The 20,328-nt window shown below is 51.9% G+C and overlaps 1 protein-coding gene across 2 annotated transcripts in view; it reads left to right on the forward strand.

Moving 5' to 3' along the window:
- Positions 1-20,328, forward strand: part of USP34 (ubiquitin specific peptidase 34) — a 2,681,755-nt gene that overhangs the window by 1,475,322 nt on the left and 1,186,105 nt on the right. For both annotated transcript variants that reach the window (XM_078649291.1, XM_078649292.1), the window contains exon 50: positions 8,069-8,147. In XM_078649291.1, the coding sequence (XP_078505417.1) occupies positions 8,069-8,147 (79 nt within the window). The remainder of the gene's footprint in view (positions 1-8,068; positions 8,148-20,328) is intronic.

A 20,328-nucleotide genomic window follows, 5' to 3' on the forward strand; every position in this document is an offset into this window, starting at 1 on the left:
CTTGGTCCAAGCCCGCTACGGGTTCGCCCGTAGATAGGAACGTGGCCAGACGCCACCGCCCAGCACCGGGCGACCCATGTTTCCTGTCCACCCACCCTACCCCCGAGAGCCTGGTCATCCAGGCCTCCAATTCCCAGACCGCATTCCCGTCGGCACCGCCGGACAGGGAATCCAAGAGGTACGAGCAGTACGGCAAAAAGATCTTCTCGTCCCTTAGTCTTCCAACACCGCATGCCTCTTGGGCCGCTACACCCACTCTCTGTGGGATACGGTTGCGGAAGTGCTGCCAGAGTGTCCGTTGGAGGTACGGGCCAAACTCGGTCAATCCCTTGTAGAGGGCCGGGATGCAGCCAAATATTCTATACTGTGTGGGCTGGATACCACCGACTCACTGGGTAGAGCGATGGCAACGACGGTGGCGGTCAGACATCACGCCTGGTTGAGGTCCGCCAACTTTTCGGCCGATGTCCAGAACACCTTGATGGACATGCCGTTTGATGGCCGTCGCCTCTTTGGCGACAAGGCAGACCATGCACTCGAGCGCTTTAAGGACTCCAGGGCTACGGCCAAGTCCTTGGGCCTCTCGGCCCGCGCCAACAATCGGCTGCCTTTCATTCCTTTCGTGGCCACGGAAGGGGTGTACCCACACGTGCTGCCAGCCACGCTCCGCAGGGTAATACCCAACGTGGTGGCGGCCGTGGGAACCGCCGTCCCGGCGGTCGGGGACAACGGCGAGGTCAGTCCACACCTTCCCCCGCAGCATCCGCCTCAAAACCCTCCTAGTCCGTGCTTTCAGGCCCATGTGACGCCAGTGGGGGGCAGGGTACGCCATCACCACCTCCACTGGCGCACCGTCACTTCGGACAGGTGGGTGCTGCAGGTCGTCCGAAGGGGCTACTCCCTCCCCTTCGAGGCGACTCCTCCAGCCATGCCACCGCAGAACCACCGTGTATCGGGGGATCATTTGCGACTTCTGCAGGAGGAAGTTACGGCCCTCTTGGCCAAGGGGGCCATCGAGCACGTTCCTGGGCCAGAAGTAGGGTGTGGTTGCTACTCCCACTACTTTCTGGTACCCAAGAAGGGCAAAGGGGGCCTACGCCCTATCTTGGATCTAAGGAACGTGAACGGCTTCCTCCGGAAGGAGAAGTTCAAGATGCTGACACTGGCTCAGGTCCTAGCTGCCCTGGACCCAGGAGACTGGATGGTAGCGTTGGACTTGCAGGACAGAGAAAGAATAGTGTGCATTTAGCTGCTCTCCGTAACTCAACTGAATTGGGGCCCGACAACTATTGGAGAGTAACACGTGATCACTGCTGGGGCTTGGCACAGGCAGGGAAAAGATGGCGTCTGTTTGGTTCTCAGCCTACTCGATGTAAACAGAACACCCAAACAGCATATACCCTTATCAACTAGCTAAAACAGATATAGGTTAGGCATTATGAATATAAAACACAAAGAGTATATAGATACATCATGCTAACACAATATATAGATGTGGCTAATACTACTAATATAGGGGGAATTGGATTTTTATCCCTCAGCACTTACAACCCGGGAGAATAGACTCCAAAGGTTGTAGGGGTGTCCTGCTCATGCAGGGGCACCCTCACACTTAGAACCAAGCACCCTGCCTTCAGGATTGAAAGGCCTGCTTTAGGGGTGACGTAGATCTTAAAATCAGTGACCTTAGATATAGGGAAACCTATATCTTTTGTAAGTGGTGGTAGCACCAGCTTACACAGGCTGCAATGGCTGGCCTGTAGTTATAGTTTGTGTGGTCTTCCATGGGTTCCATAGTACATGCTTCAGCCCATGGGGGACCCCTGGGGTACCTATGTCCTGGGTACCTCAGTACCATATAGTAGTGACTTATAAGGGTACACCAATATTAAATCTGGGATGTACCTAAGTACTTACCATAACCAATTTAGAAGAGAAAGCACAGATACTGGTGTCCTGGTTAGCAGGATCTCAGTCAGACTAGTCCGAAACAGCATAGTAACGGGCAAAAAGTGGGGGTAACCATAAAAACTTATCCTACTTTCCTACTAGTCCCATTTTCCTTTGCAGTTCGTATTCCACTTTAATATATGGTTTGGTCTACCCCTGGAGACCAGTGTATATTGCTGCTGAGCTCGAGCAGGTGAAGGTAGAACAATAGGTTTCCTAACACAAGGAGGTGTGGCCATCACTCAGACCAGATTTAGTGTATTGGGCTGGGGTGGGGGCTCTTCCCAGTGCCACCGTACTACTTTGAATGGCATATTTGGTGCCCTCCTTTCATACTCCGGTTTGAGCCAGTTAAAGAAGTCTAGTTCAAACCAGTTCAGGGAGCCGTTGGCTCCTGCTCTGGTGTGAAACTGGACAAAGGATATGAGAGTATCTTTTCCTCTGTCCAGCATCTCGTCTAGGAAGGACCCCAGAGTCGCCCTAACCCCTTTCTTAGGGTGTAAAAGTTCTTACCTGTGGGTGGATCCTCAGATTCGTCGCAGGACAAAACTCAAGCCAGAAACCAAGTCACTCTTTGACTGTCTGGACACTTGCACCTGGCTGGACTTCACCTGGAACCGAGACTGCATCAAAGACAACTCCGGCTGCTCTGTGTCTTTGGTTCTTCCAGGACGTTCAACGGACCTGTGGGCATCAAGGACACCCGAAGTAACCTTCCTTGGAGTAAAGCAGTCACTCTCCTGCATCTGCAGGCACCTCAACAAAGTTGATGTCCCACGGACTTCGAAAGGCTCAGCAACACAGGTGGTGGTCCTGCAACTCCCTCGAGGCCTGGCCTGTCCTCTATGCAGTTTTGAGGCCTGTATCCCTTGTCAGAACAGCTGGGACTGAACACCTGTGCTCCTCGTCGACTTGCCGTTGCTGAGGCTTGTTAACTCTGCACACCAGAGATCTTTCGGCTACAGGAAGCTCCAGCCTCTCTTCCGGCCAAGTACAGCGTCCTCACCGCATCCTCTGCAGTGTGGGCCTTCTTCTTTGGTAAGCTGAGGAAACTCTCTCCTCCGACGGGCTCCGCAGCGCCTTCGGGCCCAGCGGACCCGTCTGGGGCCTCTAGCGGGTCGGGGGTTTCAGCCCCGACGCCGTCGGGTGCTTCGGCCCCGATGCCGCCGACGCCTTCGGGCCCGGCGCCGCAGGTTCCCGCTATCCCGACGCCACCGGTGCCTTTGGGCCCGGCGCCGCCGGCGTCCTTGGGCCTGGCGCCGCGGGTACAGCGGCCCGGCACCGCCGGCGCCTTCGGGCACGGGGCCGCGGGACGCCGCTAGACCTTCTTCGGGATCTGGATCGTTGCCGGTGGACCTTACGACCTCCCCGGCGTCGGACCATCAGGTGTCGCCTCCGGAGCCGTCCTCGGGCGGCGCCGTCCCCGATGCCCCCTTCATTCCTGTTCCGACGTGGGGACGGCCCCATTGGGCGCCGCTCTAGACGTCGTTTGGGGAGTTTCACTTCTATGAGCAGGCCCCATTAGTTGAGAACCCTGAGTTTCAGGAGATGGGTGATGAAGGGGATTGGGAGGGGTCTGAGGACCCTCTGACCCGAGAGTGTCAGTCTCATGAGGACTGGGCAGGAGACCTTGGGGAGGCCAGTGACCTGGACACTCTCCAGACACTGGTTTTGTCTCCCCTCCTACCGTGGCTTCGGAGGAGGGGGCAACCTACAGTGTGGTGTTGATGAGGGCTGCCAAGGCCTTGGGCCTTGAGCTCCCCATCGCGGCCGTGAGGACTAATCTCCTCACTGAGATCCTTAAACCGCAGTCAAGCTCGGCCGAGCCTCTGCTGCCCTTTAATGAGGCCTTGACCGACGTTCTTCTGGGCACTTGGTCCAAGCCCGCTACGGGTTCGCCCGTAGATAGGAACGTGGCCAGACGCCACCGCCCAGCACCGGGCGACCCATGTTTCCTGTCCACCCACCCTACCCCCGAGAGCCTGGTCATCCAGGCCTCCAATTCCCAGACCGCATTCCCGTCGGCACCGCCGGACAGGGAATCCAAGAGGTACGAGCAGTACGGCAAAAAGATCTTCTCGTCCCTTAGTCTTCCAACACCGCATGCCTCTTGGGCCGCTACACCCACTCTCTGTGGGATACGGTTGCGGAAGTGCTGCCAGAGTGTCCGTTGGAGGTACGGGCCAAACTCGGTCAATCCCTTGTAGAGGGCCGGGATGCAGCCAAATATTCTATACTGTGTGGGCTGGATACCACCGACTCACTGGGTAGAGCGATGGCAACGACGGTGGCGGTCAGACATCACGCCTGGTTGAGGTCCGCCAACTTTTCGGCCGATGTCCAGAACACCTTGATGGACATGCCGTTTGATGGCCGTCGCCTCTTTGGCGACAAGGCAGACCATGCACTCGAGCGCTTTAAGGACTCCAGGGCTACGGCCAAGTCCTTGGGCCTCTCGGCCCGCGCCAACAATCGGCTGCCTTTCATTCCTTTCGTGGCCACGGAAGGGGTGTACCCACACGTGCTGCCAGCCACGCTCCGCAGGGTAATACCCAACGTGGTGGCGGCCGTGGGAACCGCCGTCCCGGGATTCGGGGACAACGGCGAGGTCAGTCCACACCTTCCCCCGCAGCATCCGCCTCAAAACCCTCCTAGTCCGTGCTTTCAGGCCCATGTGACGCCAGTGGGGGGCAGGGTACGCCATCACCACCTCCACTGGCGCACCGTCACTTCGGAAAGGTGGGTGCTGCAGGTCGTCCGAAGGGGCTACTCCCTCCCCTTCGAGGCGACTCCTCCAGCCATGCCACCGCAGAACCACCGTGTATCGGGGGATCATTTGCGACTTCTGCAGGAGGAAGTTACGGCCCTCTTGGCCAAGGGGGCCATCGAGCACGTTCCTGGGCCAGAAGTAGGGTGTGGTTGCTACTCCCACTACTTTCTGGTACCCAAGAAGGGCAAAGGGGGCCTACGCCCTATCTTGGATCTAAGGAACGTGAACGGCTTCCTCCGGAAGGAGAAGTTCAAGATGCTGACACTGGCTCAGGTCCTAGCTGCCCTGGACCCAGGAGACTGGATGGTAGCGTTGGACTTGCAGGACAGAGAAAGAATAGTGTGCATTTAGCTGCTCTCCGTAACTCAACTGAATTGGGGCCCGACAACTATTGGAGAGTAACACGTGATCACTGCTGGGGCTTGGCACAGGCAGGGAAAAGATGGCGTCTGTTTGGTTCTCAGCCTACTCGATGTAAACAGAACACCCAAACAGCATATACCCTTATCAACTAGCTAAAACAGATATAGGTTAGGCATTATGAATATAAAACACAAAGAGTATATAGATACATCATGCTAACACAATATATAGATGTGGCTAATACTACTAATATAGGGGGAATTGGATTTTTATCCCTCAGCACTTACAACCCGGGAGAATAGACTCCAAAGGTTGTAGGGGTGTCCTGCTCATGCAGGGGCACCCTCACACTTAGAACCAAGCACCCTGCCTTCAGGATTGAAAGGCCTGCTTTAGGGGTGACGTAGATCTTAAAATCAGTGACCTTAGATATAGGGAAACCTATATCTTTTGTAAGTGGTGGTAGCACCAGCTTACACAGGCTGCAATGGCTGGCCTGTAGTTATAGTTTGTGTGGTCTTCCATGGGTTCCATAGTACATGCTTCAGCCCATGGGGGACCCCTGGGGTACCTATGCCCTGGGTACCTCAGTACCATATAGTAGTGACTTATACGGGTACACCAATATTAAATCTGGGATGTACCTAAGTACTTACCATAACCAATTTAGAAGAGAAAGCACAGATACTGGTGTCCTGGTTAGCAGGATCTCAGTCAGACTAGTCCGAAACAGCATAGTAACGGGCAAAAAGTGGGGGTAACCATAAAAACTTATCCTACTTTCCTACTAGTCCCATTTTCCTTTGCAGTTCGTATTCCACTTTAATATATGGTTTGGTCTCCCCCTGGAGACCAGTGTATATTGCTGCTGAGCTCGAGCAGGTGAAGGTAGAACAATAGGTTTCCTAACACAAGGAGGTGTGGCCATCACTCAGACCAGATTTAGTGTATTGGGCTGGGGTGGGGGCTCTTCCCAGTGCCACCGTACTACTTTGAATGGCATATTTGGTGCCCTCCTTTCATACTCCGGTTTGAGCCAGTTAAAGAAGTCTAGTTCAAACCAGTTCAGGGAGCCGTTGGCTCCTGCTCTGGTGTGAAACTGGACAAAGGATATGAGAGTATCTTTTCCTCTGTCCAGCACCTCGTCTAGGAAGGACCCCAGAGTCGCCCTAACCCCTTTCTTAGGGTGTAAAAGTTCTTACCTGTGGGTGGATCCTCAGATTCGTCGCAGGACAAAACTCAAGCCAGAAACCAAGTCACTCTTTGACTGTCTGGACACTTGCACCTGGCTGGACTTCACCTGGAACCGAGACTGCATCAAAGACAACTCCGGCTGCTCTGTGTCTTTGGTTCTTCCAGGACGTTCAACGGACCTGTGGGCATCAAGGACACCCGAAGTAACCTTCCTTGGAGTAAAGCAGTCACTCTCCTGCATCTGCAGGCACCTCAACAAAGTTGATGTCCCACGGACTTCGAAAGGCTCAGCAACACAGGTGGTGGTCCTGCAACTCCCTCGAGGCCTGGCCTGTCCTCTATGCAGTTTTGAGGCCTGTATCCCTTGTCAGAACAGCTGGGACTGAACACCTGTGCTCCTCGTCGACTTGCCGTTGCTGAGGCTTGTTAACTCTGCACACCAGAGATCTTTCGGCTACAGGAAGCTCCAGCCTCTCTTCCGGCCAAGTACAGCATCCTCACCGCATCCTCTGCAGTGTGGGCCTTCTTCTTTGGTAAGCTGCTCAAGGTCCTCCTGCAACTCCTGTGCCTTTGCCCTGTGGGTCCTCTCAAGAGTCTCCTCCTGCTGCAGTAGGCTCCCCTGCTTGTTCAAGGCCTGCTCTGACCCTCCTGCATTTGGTGAGTCTCTTGGACTGAGGTGATCCCAATGTTGCTCCTTCATCGTTTTCCACTCTGGTAGCTGCTGCCAAGGCTTGTTGGTGCTCCTGCCGTACACAAACCCCTGGTTCTCGACTTTTGACGTTGAGCAGCTCGTGCACAGCTCCTGGTCTTCCTGCGCGTCGCCTGGTCCCCACAGCTGCAGCAGCAATGTCACCGTCATCATTCCTGAAACTTCCAACAGCGTTGGGCATTGCTCTTCCGTGCCCCCTGGTCACCTCCGAGTGGCATAGACTCTGTCCCCTCTGCGTGCAGATTCTTCTCTTCAAGAATCCACCCTTTGATTTCACTCGACTCTTGCACTGTCCTCGCCAGCAGCATTTTTACTGTAGTACTCCATTGTGGTCCACGGAGGTTTCCGACTTCACTTCGCACCTATCCACATAGCTTCCCAGGTGTAGGACTCCTGATTTGTGTGGTTTTCCTGAGTGGGGTGACTCAACAACCTTCAGTTTTTCACAGGGTTTTTTCAGGGTCCACTGGGAAGAGTCCTCCTTCTTCAAAACTGCAATCGCCACTTTCCCGTTGACTTCTAATGATTATGTGGCTTTGTTGCTACTCTGCACACTGTCTCTTTGGGGTCCCTGTGTACTTACCTTGGGTTGTTCTTTGTGTCTGAGTCTTCTGGTCAAAGCCTAGACTTCGGTCGCAGTTCGTCTTCCACTTTTCTAGTATGTTGTTCTCCTCTTGGAGACCACTGTGTATTGTGCTTGCTTACCTCTTGCAATTGAAGTATTCTTGTGTATTTTTGTTGCTATCGCCGAGTGGGAGATATAGCAATGTGTTAGTGAGTGTTGTGTAATATATAGACCTATTTTTATAACTCCACTATGTGATTCTTTTTCGTTTAACCTACACGATGGTAAAGAGACTATTAGCCATAGATTCCTTACCTTCGAATTACCCCCAGGCATCAGACTGGTTCCGTATAATATTTCTTCAGCAGTACCCCAGCACGTCGGTAGGTGGCATAGAAGCATAAATGTCTCACTCTTCCAAAACAAACTACCTATGAATTGTATGTGCATTTTAAACATCTGTGTCAAGGCTTTAGGTATCATGGTAAAATGAATAAGTATTTTCTTTTTCCCACAGGTACCTTTTCAATGATGCTGAAGTAAAACCATTCGATTCTGCTCAACTTGCTTCAGAATGTTTCGGTGGAGAAATGACTGTAAGTTTGCTTCCTGAAACACATGCGTTCTTCAGAGATTCACATCTCCTACACTTCTTCACCACATTGGGGAAGATCACAAACCACTTTTAATTAAAAAATTTTCAAATTGACTAACTACTATGTAAACACCATTTAAGTACATGTTCTGATGTTTACGTCCTCCATATTATCTCTGAAATGTCTCCTTTCTAGTTGTACTTCTCCTGATTGGATCCCTGCTTGGGGATTGCCACATCGGGTTTCCTGTTGCATGGACAAGGGCTCCTCCTACAAAAATTAATAAGCAAAATCAGATTTTCTGACACCTGGGCTCATAGATTATTGGGCAGCAAACCCACTAGAACCAGGGAATATATATATTTTTTAATGAAGGTGGAGGGGGCAAGGGCCCTCGCAGCGTGCTGTATTCGCATACCCTAGCAGCCCTAACGATGTTTACGATCTGCACACCTAGGGACTTAGCCCCAAAATCGACCTCCACGAGGAGGCCGGGGGGAGTTTCGAAAATCCATGAAACCTAGCGATAATGTATTTTAAAAATGGGGAACGGCCAGCATCGGGCCATATCCCCACCCCTAAAACACCAGTGTTTCTGCCCTGGGGCTATATTGGGATGGGGCAGAAAGCTGTCTGGATTCCAGGGTCAGAATATATATATTTTTTTAATGTAAAAAGAATGGGGTGGTTGCTCGCCTGCCTGGAATTAGGCTGCACCCCCGCTCCTAAAGCCCAAACAGCCTTTCTGCCCCTCACCTGGACATAGATCATAGACATTGCAGACAAGAGGAAATGTGTATTCTTCTGTACATAGTTTTTGACATATGAGCGCACAGAGGGGGGTAGATGCCAAGTTCCTCATGCATGCCATGGGTAATGGCTGCACTATTTGGGCTTTAGTTCAGCCGGCATCGAAGGAGCTCTATGAAACATTGACACTCCTGAACCCAAACATAGAGATCCAGGGAATCCAGTGTGGCTTGCATGGATCCCAGCGCTTTTCCATTCCTAGAATGTCCTGCAAATGTCAGTTTTTCGCTAAATCACACATTTTCTATGGTGAGGGAAAGTTCAAAAATCTGCAGCAATCCACAAAAGTCCAGCCATTCAATATTCCCACACTTCTCCCAAAAAGAACTTTACCCCATGTAACAATGCCATTACTTTTGACTTCACTATCATGCAAAGAACAGGCATATCCTAGGTAGCAGCAGTGCCAGCTTCCTTAATACAGAACAGGTACAGTAGTAAGAAGTAGTCCAAGCTTCTCTAGCATAACAAGCCCTTCCTCCAGCCCATGAACATACAAATAGTACAGCATAGGGAGGACACCAAATCTCCTTTATATGTGCATAAAACATGCAGTAAAGCTGGTTATGCAGACTTTTACACAAACAGAACCCCTCCATACACACACCCTTAAGTCCCCCACCAGGAGCAGCACAGAATGGAACTGGAAAGCTACTCACATCAGAACATGTACAGGATTGACGTTAGCTGTAAGCATTTCCCCTCACATAGCTGTTTTGCAAAACGCAAACACATCCATCCACCCTAACATGGAAACGTAAAAGTGCACCTTCCTCTCCTCAACCGGCCTCACCTCCCACTGTGCCCACGAAGCCCAGTGTGAAAAACAGGCTGTACAATTTCAAGTTTGCCTCACTCAAAGGCAGAAGTTCTGGCTTTTTCAGGTGCAGGAATAAGAGCAGGAGATAGTGTTGTTGTGTCGCACACAATATAGTCAGAAGAAGTGCATTTTCCTACACATGACCGGGCAGGTTCAGAGGTTCAGTGCCGGATGATGCAGGTCATTCTTTCCTAATTCTCTCAGCACAGGTAACAAAAGTACTAGTCACCTCACATAGATATAATGTTGCATAGCAAAGATAAATGCAAACCTTCCACACATACAAACACCCCTCTCTCTCTCTCTCGCTCACTCTCTCGCTCACTCTCTCTCTCTCACTCTCACACGGATTCCCAATCGACCTCTCACATTGTTGCTCTCTACTGTGCTTTCAGACCAATCATTGTGTTTAAAACAAAGTTGGAGTTACCAGATGCTTCATGACACTGTGGTCTAGTTCAAGGCTCTACTTTTGTACATCATGATTTAGATTTGTTAGGGCAATTAGAATTAATCAGACACAACTCCCAGAAAGCATTTGTCTGATAAATGAGAATCTAAGACTGGGTAATGTTGTATGTATGCATACATGCATGTATATGATATTTCTATAGTGCGAACCAAACTGAAAGGCAGCTGAGTGCTTTCCATGGTCAGAGACCAGCACAAAGTCAGCAAGTAAGAGTAGACTAAGTAAAGTTGTGAATGGTTAATGCATCCCAATGTAGTGTTCCCTAAAGAGTTTAGTCTGTTATGCTTTCCTAAATCTGGAGCAGCGTTGTGGCTGTCCTGATAGATGTGGGGATGTTGTTTGAGATCCTTGGTGCATAGGCGTAAAAGGCCTGCTGTCTTGTTTTTAATTTTTGCATGACTTAGTCTGTAGTCCCTGCTGCAGGTGTGCTGAGAATCACCAGAGGTGGTAGCTTGCCTGCAAGCTAAGTGGGGGTGCTGTGTGTGATAGTTTTGTAGATGATGTAGCTGGTTTTAAAGATGGTGGGGGATGGCAAGGATATCAGTGCAATTCTTTCGTGATGGGGATGACGTGATATTTCTTCAGGCACTGGATGAGACATTGTGGTATTCAGCTGTGGGATACAGTATTTGTGTCTGTGCAGTACCACTCAGTGATTGTGTATATCAAAAAATCCCTTTGTATAATCTGACATCTAAATTGTTTTTTATTTTTAGTCTTTTTTATTTTAAATGGCCAATTTTATCGTTTATTTCCTAAATTTCTCTCCTATCTCATATTCTGCACCTACAGTGTTTTCAAGAATGTAGGTAGATGCGTGGCAGAGGTGAAAAAGTTGTGTAAGAAGAGGGGGCTGAATTTAGCAAAAAGCTCCAAGAAACTGGACTACCAGATAGCCCTCAGAGCCTGGGAAGAGGTCCACATGTTGCCGTCTTTGTCACAGGGAGGCTGATAGAGACTTGGATGAGGATTAGAGGAAGAAGAGAGTGACCTCAGAGTCAGAGGAGAAAGAAGGGCCCACGGATGTATGTCATTACATCGCATACTAATACCACGCATGCCATTACAACGCGGGTATTACTACGCAATGTCAATGACATCGCATTCCAAACATCGCATACTTTTACCACGAGTATGCTTTAACCACGCATGCCATTACAGTGCAAAGGCATGCGTGGTAAAGCTATACTCGTGGTAAAAGTATGCAAGGTAAGTGACAACCCTACCCCTACACCTACACAACACACTACTCCCACCCCTACACTACCTCTAACCCAAAAACACTACCACACTACACTACCCACACTACTCCCACCCCTACACTACCCTAAACCCTAAAACACTACTACGCTACCCACACTACTCCCCCCTACACTACCCTAAACCCTACAACACTACTACGCTACCCACACTACTCCCACCCATACACTACCCTAAACCCTAAAACACTACTACGCTACCCACACTACTCCCACCCCTACACTACCCTAATCCCTAAAACACGACTACGCTACCTACACTACTCCCACTCCTACACTACCCCAACCAAAAAACACTACTACACTACTCCCACCCCTACACTACCCTAAACCCTAAAACACTACTACGCTACCTACACTACCCCCACCCCTACACTACCCCAACCCAAAAACACTACTACACTACTCCCACCCCTACACTACCCTAAAACACTACTATGCTACCCACACTACTCCCACCCCTACACTACCCCAACCTAAAAACACTACCACACTACTCCACTACCCACACTACTCCCACCCCTACACTACCCTAAACCCTAAAACACTACTATGCTACCCGCACTACTCCCACCCCTACACTAAACCCTAAAACACTACTATGCTACCCGCACTACTCCCACCCCTACACTACCCCAACCAAAAAACACTACTACACTACTCCCACCCCTACACTACCCTAAACCCTAAACACTACTACGCTACCTACACTACTCCCACCCCTACACTACCCCTACACTACCCCAACCCAAAAACATGACTACACTACTCCCACCCCTACACTACCCTAAACCCTAAAACACTACTATGCTACCCACACTACTCCCACCCCTACACTACCCCAACCTAAAAACACTACCACACTACTACACTACCCACACTACTCCCACCCCTACACTACCCTAAACCCTAAAACACTACTATGCTACCCGCACTACTCCCACCCCTACACTACCCTAAACTCTACAACACTACTACGCTACCCACACTACTCCCACCCCTACACTACCCTAAACCCTAAAACACTACTACACTACCCACACTACTCCCACCCCTACACTACAATAAACAAACACTACAACACTACACTACCCTAAAACCTAAATCACTACACTACATAAACATTACACTAACCTCCCCAATACACTACACTAAACAAACACGACAACACCACAACACACACTAAAACGTTTTTTAAAAAACACTACATTTAAACTACCCTAAACCCTACGAAAGTAACCCCCACCCCATGCACAAATCCCCTTACCTCTCTCCTCTCCAGCGTCGCCTTCGGATCCTGCTTCCTCCTTCCTGCTTGCTTCACGTTGTTGTGAGGAAACAGCCTAAGTTTCCTCACAACGACGTGGATAACCGCCGCCGCCATTACACATTACATCGCATGCGTTGTAAAAGCACATGCAATGTAATGATATGCGTGTTTTTACCATGCATTGTAACATCGCATTGCGATGTAAAAGCAACGCGTGGTAAAACCCGCGTTGTAATGGTTGTTCCCCATTGACAAATGATTTGAGGCCTATGAATTGGTTTTGGAGATGCACTGAGTCCTAGAGGAGGATTGGGGGGGCTAGTCTCTGGAAGTATGTCAGTAATATGGAGAGATCTCTTGCTGGCTGCAGGAAAAGCTGACAGAATGATGTATGTCCTCACAAAGCATGCTTTCCAAGTTTGATCTAACCCCTGAAACATACATTTTAAAGTTCACGGGCAACTAGATTATGTGTACCTTAGAATTACCCCCAAGCATCAAACTGGATCTGTAAAGTTTTTGGTCAGCAGTACCTCTGCGCATAGAAAGGTGGCGTAGGTCAGGTCCGTCGTTAGCGTTGTGGCCGCCGGGATGAAGTCGCAGTAGCTACTTAGACGCCACCCTCACGCGTGACGTCAGTTCTTTATTTTCCTGCGCCAGCCAGTACAGATCCGGCGAGAGCGGTACCTCCAGTCACTTTTTGACTGAACTTTTTGAGCGACTTTTGTCGACGTCTTTTTGAGTCCTACAGACTCCTGGTGCATGTAGGGATGCCCGGCTTCAAAATTTGCGGTTCCTGATGTCGGTGACAGATACACACCCCCGTGTGCCTCTTTTGCCTGGAGGACGACCCCAAGTCGTGCTCCGACTGCCGGACCATGGCTTCGAAGTCTTTACGGGAGAGGTCCTGAAAGCTTCTTGAGAACCGGTAGTCGCCTCCGCGCCGTTTGAGGTCCCGGTCGCGAAGGAGGTTGAGGGACCGGTCATGGAGCCATCACCACCCATCATCCAAGTCTTCGCACTCGGAGTCAGGTAAGTCGAAGCACAAGAAGAAGTCGAAGAAGCATCGTCGCTCTTCGACTTCTCCCTGTTGGTCGGCAGACACGACGAGGGATGCAGGCGGTGCCCCTACCGAAGCTCCGCGTGCGGGGCATGAAGGGTCGACTCCGTGTCTCCCTCCCTTCCCTGAACCCGGAGTGTTCCCTGCCCATCTTCGTCAGTTTTATGAGGCAACGCATACCATCTTTGGGCAGCCTGACTCCGCCGGCGCGCCTTTGTGTCCCGCGGACTCGGTTGGGGGTCCTAGGCTTTCCCTGCTGGTGGCTCCGGCCCTGGTGCCGCAGGGCCCCCATGGATCAAGGCATGGATCCAGATCGGTGCCGGTTGACCTCACTACACCTCCACCGGTGCTGTTTCCTTCAGCACCGCAACTGCATTCAACACCGGTTTTGCCCCCGGCTGGCATCCACCCCGGCCTCCATCCTGATGTGGACCTGGAGCCGGACCGGTGTCGCCCGACACTGCATCCGGCGCCGAGTGGTGTCTTAGTGCCCCTGTTCACTCCTGGGGTCCCTTTCAGGCCAGATTGGCACCTAGAGGACGAGGAGGAGGACTGGGAGGGGTCAGGTGACCCTCTGACCAACCAGTTGGATAATGACACGGACTGGAGAGAGCACCAGGGGGATGCTAGTGGTCTCTATACCTCCCAGACCTTGGAATGTTGTCTCCTCCTACCAAGGCTACGGAGGAGGGAGCTTCCTGTGCAGTGGTATTGCGTAGAGTGGCCGAGGCTCTCCACCTCGAGCTCCCTACAGTGGCGCTCAGGAACAACCTCCTGACAGAGGTGCTTCAACCGCAAGCGAGCTCTTGGGAGCCCCTGCTGCAGTTTATTGAAGCCTTAACTGACATCCTTTTGGGCCCCTGGCCCAGGCCCAACATGGGGCTCCTGTGGATAGGATGATTGCTCGATACCAGCGCCCGGCTCCGGACGACCCCACTTTACTCTCCCAACACTCCACCCCTAAAAGCTTGGTGGTCCAAGCCTCTACGTCCAAGAGCACATTACCTAACGCTCCACAAGATAGGGAATCCAAGAAGTTGGATCATCTTGGGCAGAAGCTTTTCTCTTCTGCCAGCTTGGGACTGCGGTCGGTAAACACTGCATGTCTATTGGGCCGTTATTCCTACTCTGTGTTGAACACGGTTGCGCAAGCGCTGCCTCAGTGTCCGGCGGAGGCCCGGACTGTACTCTCCCAGGCTGTTGCTGCAGGGAGGGACGCAGCGAAGTTTACCATCCGCTGTGGGCTGGATACCGCAGACTCTCTAGGCAGGACGATTTCCACGTTGGAATCCCTTCAACGCTATGACTGGATGAGATCGACTGACTTTTTTGGGGATGTCCAGAGCACTCTAATGGACATGTCCTTTAAAGCCGTCACCTTTTTGGCGACAAAGCAGGCAACGCTCTAGAGCGTTTCAAGGACTCAAGGGCTACGGCCAAGTTCTTGGGCCTCTCCAACCGCCCTGCGCAGTCTGCTTTTCACCCCTTTTGTGGCAACGGAAGGGGTGCCCCACTACGTCCTGCCCAGAGCCACAGTCCGACGCAAGTTCCACAACCTTCGCGTGGCCGGAGACGGAACAACGAATGTGGTTCTGGGGGCCAGTGACCGTGCCAGTCCACCAGCCCCTGTCTGCTTCCGCCTCCAAACCTCCCTAGTCCGACATTTCAGGCCCATCAAACGCCAGTGGGCGGCAGGATTCCCCATCACCTCCCCCACTGGCGTACCATCATGTCGGACAAGTGGGTGTTGCAGATAGTCCGAAGGGGCTACTCCCTCCCCTTCAAGGCTACCCCCCCAGCCGTGCCACCTGAGTACCATTGTATGTCGGTGGATCATCTGGGTCTTCTCCAACAGTAAGTCACGGCTCTTTGGCCAAGGGAGCCATCGAGCACGTTCCTGCCGCAGAAGTAGGTCGTGGTTGCTATTCCCACTACGTTCTGGTACCCATGAAGGACACAGGCCTGCATCCTGTCTTGGATCTCAGGAACGTCAACCACTTCCTCCGGAAGGAGAAGTTCAAGATGTTGACACTCGCTCAGGTCTTGTCTGCCCTAGACCGTAGACCCTGGAGACTGTATGGTAGCGTTGGACTTGCAGGATGCTTACTTCCACGTCCCCGTCCTGCCGGCCCACCGGCATTAACTGCGATTCACGGTAGACCACGAGCACTTTCAGTTTACCGTGCTCCCCTTTGGCCTTACCAGCGCCCCACGCGTGTTCACGATAGTGATAGCGGTGGTCGCAGCTCATCCGTGCAGGTCAGGGGTTCCAGTCTTCCCCTATCTCGACGACTGTCTGTTGAAGGCGAGCTTGCCCCAGGCAGTCGTCTCCCCCTCCAGACTACGGCTGACGTCCTGCATTCGCTGGGGTTCTCCATCAATGTGCCGAAGTCACACTTGACCCCTTCTCAGAAGCTCCTCTTTATCGGAGCGATTCTGGACACAACGCAATTTCGGGTTTATCCTCCTGAACTGCGAGTATATTTGGACTATGATTATGATCTTTCAGCCTCTATCCTGTGTTTCGGTCAGGATGACCCTGAGGCTGCTGGACCTCACGGCCTCCTGCATCCTGCTGGTCGATCATGCCATGTGGCATATACGGGCTCTGCAGTGGAACCTGGAGTTCCAGTGGACCCAGCATCAGGAGAATCTGTCCGATTGCATCCAGATCTCGGAGGGCACTGCATGACAATTGCAGTGGTGGCTCACGAACCAGGATTGGGTCAACAGCAGATCCCTCTCCCTTCCCCAACCAGAACACACAGTGGTGACAAACTCATCCCTTCTGGGATGGGGCGACCACATGGGAGAGGTGGAGATCAGAGGCCTCTGGTCAACGGCGGAGTCCGGGCTCCACATCCATCTTCTGGAGCTTCGGGTGATCCGCTGTGCACTCAAAGCCTTCCTTCCCTCTGTTCGGGGAAGAGTAGTGCAGGTGTTCACGGACAAGGCCACTGCCATGTGGTACTGCAACGAACAAGTCGGTGTGGGGTCGTGGACCCTATGTCAGGAGGCTGTCCGCCTCTGGACATGGCTTGTACATCAGGGCATATCCCTGGTGGTTCAACACCTGGCAGGTTCACTGAACGCCAGAGCGGTCGAACTCAGCTCCAAGTGCATGATGTATCACAAATGGCTTCTTCACTCGTAGGTTGTGCAAGGTCTCTTTCAGCAGTGGGGAGAGCCTTGGTTAGATCTATTCGCCACCGAAGAGAACGCGCAATGTCAGCAATTCTGCACGTTGGAATTGCCAAGGCGGCACTCGTTAGGCGACGCGTTTCATCGTGAGTGGAGTTGCGGTCTTCTAAGCACCTTTCCTCCTACACCACTTCTGGCTTAAGTGCTGAAGAAGATCAAGCGTGACCGGGCCCAAGTCATTCTTGTGGATGTTCGACGTTACAACGCAGGCTATTACAACGCCTGCCTTTACAACGCGGTTTTTACATCGCATACCATTACAACGCATAGCGCTTTTGGGTGCTGGATAGTGAATAGTTTAATTTACTATTCCAACTCCAGTCCCCGTGGACACTAGGGAAGGTGTTGGATAGTAAATTAAACTTATTCCCTATCCTAGAGCGCCCCCCAGCGCAATGCGTTGTAATAGTTTGCGTTGTAATGACCGCGTTGTAATGGTAGTGCGTTTAAAAGTTTCGTTGTAAGTGATGTTTACCCATTCTTGTACCTCTGGATTGGGCACGAAGAGTCTGGTATCCTGAGCTGCTCAACATGGCCGTCGATGATCCGACCAGACTACCTCTTCGGGAGGATCTTCTGTCACAGCAGCAGGGAACGGTTCTCCTCCCAAACCTGTCCAGCCTCCACCTCCTTGCGCGGAGATTGAGCGGCGGCAGTTGACATCATTCGACTTGCCTCCCGAAGTCTGTGATGTAAGCTTGGCAGCCAGGCTTCCCTCCACTAAGACGGAATATGCCAGCCGAGGGAACACAATTTTTGGCATGATGCAAAGGTTGTGGATCCCTTTCTGCCCCTCTTTCTGAGGTTCTCTTGTTCCTCCTTTCTTTCGCCCAGCAGGGCTCTGCTCTGGGCACTATCAAGGCCTATCTCTCGGCCATTTCTGCCTTTCTTAGGCTTCTTGATCAGCCTACTCTCCAAGTCCCCAGTTGTAAGTCATTTCTTAAAAGACATTACTCATCTCTTTCCTCCTTTCCCTTTCGTATTGCCTCAGTGGGACTTGAATTTGGTCTTGACCTATTTGATGTGCGCTCCCTTTGAGCCACTTCACAACTGTCCTCTCAGACTCTTAACTCTTAAGACTGCATTCCTGGTAGCCATCACATCTGCCAGAAGAGTGAGTGAGCTCCAGGCTCTTTCATCCAAGCCTATTGTTCTGGCTGTGCATCCGTACAAGGTTGTCCTAAGAACTCGTCCATCTTTCCTTCCCAAGGTGGTCACCTCCTTTCAAACCATCACTTTGCCCACTTTCTTTCTGCATCCTTCTAAAGAGAAAGAGAGGCTCCACCGTCTAAACCCAAAATGTGAGTTTTCCTTCTATTTGGATTGCACAAAACAGGTCCGGGTGGATGACCAGCTCTTTGTTTGCTATGTGGGCGCCAGGAAAGGTCGGGCCGTACACAAGCAGACCATCTCCAGATGGGTCGCTTTGTGTATTAAAGCCTGTTATTCTCTAGCAAAAAAGGAGCCTCCAGTGGAGCTACGTGCCCATTCCACCAGGGCGACGGCAGCCACTACTGCTTTGGTACGAGGAGGCCCTCTGAATGACATTTGTCAGGCAGCTACATGGGCATCGCTGCACATGTTTACAAAACACTACTGCCTGGACAGCCAAGTCCGGAGAGACTGCTTCTTTGGCCGGTTTGTTCTCCAGGACTTTCTGGTGTGAACTTGGTTCGCAGACACCCTCCTGGGTTGGTATTGCTAGGGTATCTATTCTAAGGTAAGTAATCTATAACTAACTGTTTCTTTCAGATGAGCAAGTTACGTACCTTTGGTCACGATATAACTGTGAGAAACATAGGTTAGTTACGGATTCCTTACCGCCCCACCCATCCTACCCGTTCTGTGAACTGATTTATAGGTCTAAGGACATATTTCAGGGCCCTAGTTTTGTGAACCATTGCTCTGCTAACTTCTGAGTTGGGGTCCTCTGGTCGTGCCTTACCCTTGTTCCCGGGGAGGGGGGGGGGGAGAACTGGTCCCCTTCCTTGTTTCGGGGTGAGGGTTGTAGGCTTGCTACATGTGTCATGACTTTCAGGCAGGTTTCTTGTCGACGGGGGGGTGGGTGTCTATGTACTGGCAGGATGGCTGCTCAAGGCTCTGCTCTGTTCTTCCTTCTGTCTCTGCCCTTGGACACTGCAGTCTTGCACTGTTCCTTATGGTGTCTTCCTCTTTTTCTTTTTGATATACTCTTTCGCATACTGTTCCCATGCTCCCACAGTTTTTTGTCTGGTGGCTCCGAGTTGTGGTGCAGAATAGTTCTCCGAAGAAAACGGTCGTAGGCGCGAAGGGGTGGGGCTTATGTGACCTCGCTGACGTTACGTACGCGGACGATGCCTGGTTGAAGTCACGTAATGCCGCCCCGCCCCCAGTGGGCAGGGATGCTGTGGCAAAAAGTTTCCGGATCCAGTCTCACTCCTTTTTCTTTTTTATATACTCTTTCGCCAACTGATCCCATGGTCCCACAGTTTTTTGTCTGGTGTGTCCGCGTTGTGGTCCGGAAAAGTTCTCCGAAGAAAACGGACGTAGGAGCGCCAGGGTGGGGCTTATGTGACCTCGCTGACGTTACGAACGCGGATGACGCCTGGTTGGAGTCACTTGATGCTGCCCCGCCCCCGGTGCGCAGGGATGCTGTGGCAAAAAGTTTCCGGATCCAGTCTCACTCCTGGGGATAATTCTACGTGAAGGAATCTGCGGCTAAAATCGTCTCTACCAGATACATCGTTACCGAAGGTAAGTAACTCGTACATCGGGTGGTGCGTTAGGGAATGCGCCTTTAGAGGTGGAGGCTTGGCCCACCAAGCTCTCTGCTGTGGGGGGTTGGGAGAGGAAAGTGGGGTCGCACGGGGCCAGGCGGTGGCGTCTGGCAATCATCCTGTACACAGGAGCCCGTGTGTTGGGCCTGGACTAGTTGCACAAAAGGATGTCCGTGGGGGCTTCATTAAATGGCAGCAGGTGCTCCAAAGAGCTTGCTGCCAGTTGAACACCTCTGTCAGGAGGTTACTCCTGACTGCCACCATAGGTAGCTCCAGGTGTAGAGCCTCTGCTGCCCTTCCCAACACCACTGCGTATGACGCTCCCTCCTCCGTAGCCCCTGTAGGAAGAGACAACATGCCAAGGTCTAATGCGGGATCCAGGCCACCGGCTTCCCCCAGTTCCTCTCTCCAGTCTGGTCGCAACCTAACTGGTCGGTTAAAGGGTCTCCAGACCCCTCCCAGTCCTCCACACCCTCCCCTGGCTGCTAATCTGGTCTCAAAGAGCCAGGGTAGAACAGGGGCACAAAAGTACA

This window comes from Lissotriton helveticus, chromosome 6 (assembly GCF_964261635.1).
Source record: "Lissotriton helveticus chromosome 6, aLisHel1.1, whole genome shotgun sequence".
NCBI classification, from domain to species: Eukaryota; Metazoa; Chordata; class Amphibia; order Caudata; family Salamandridae; genus Lissotriton; species Lissotriton helveticus.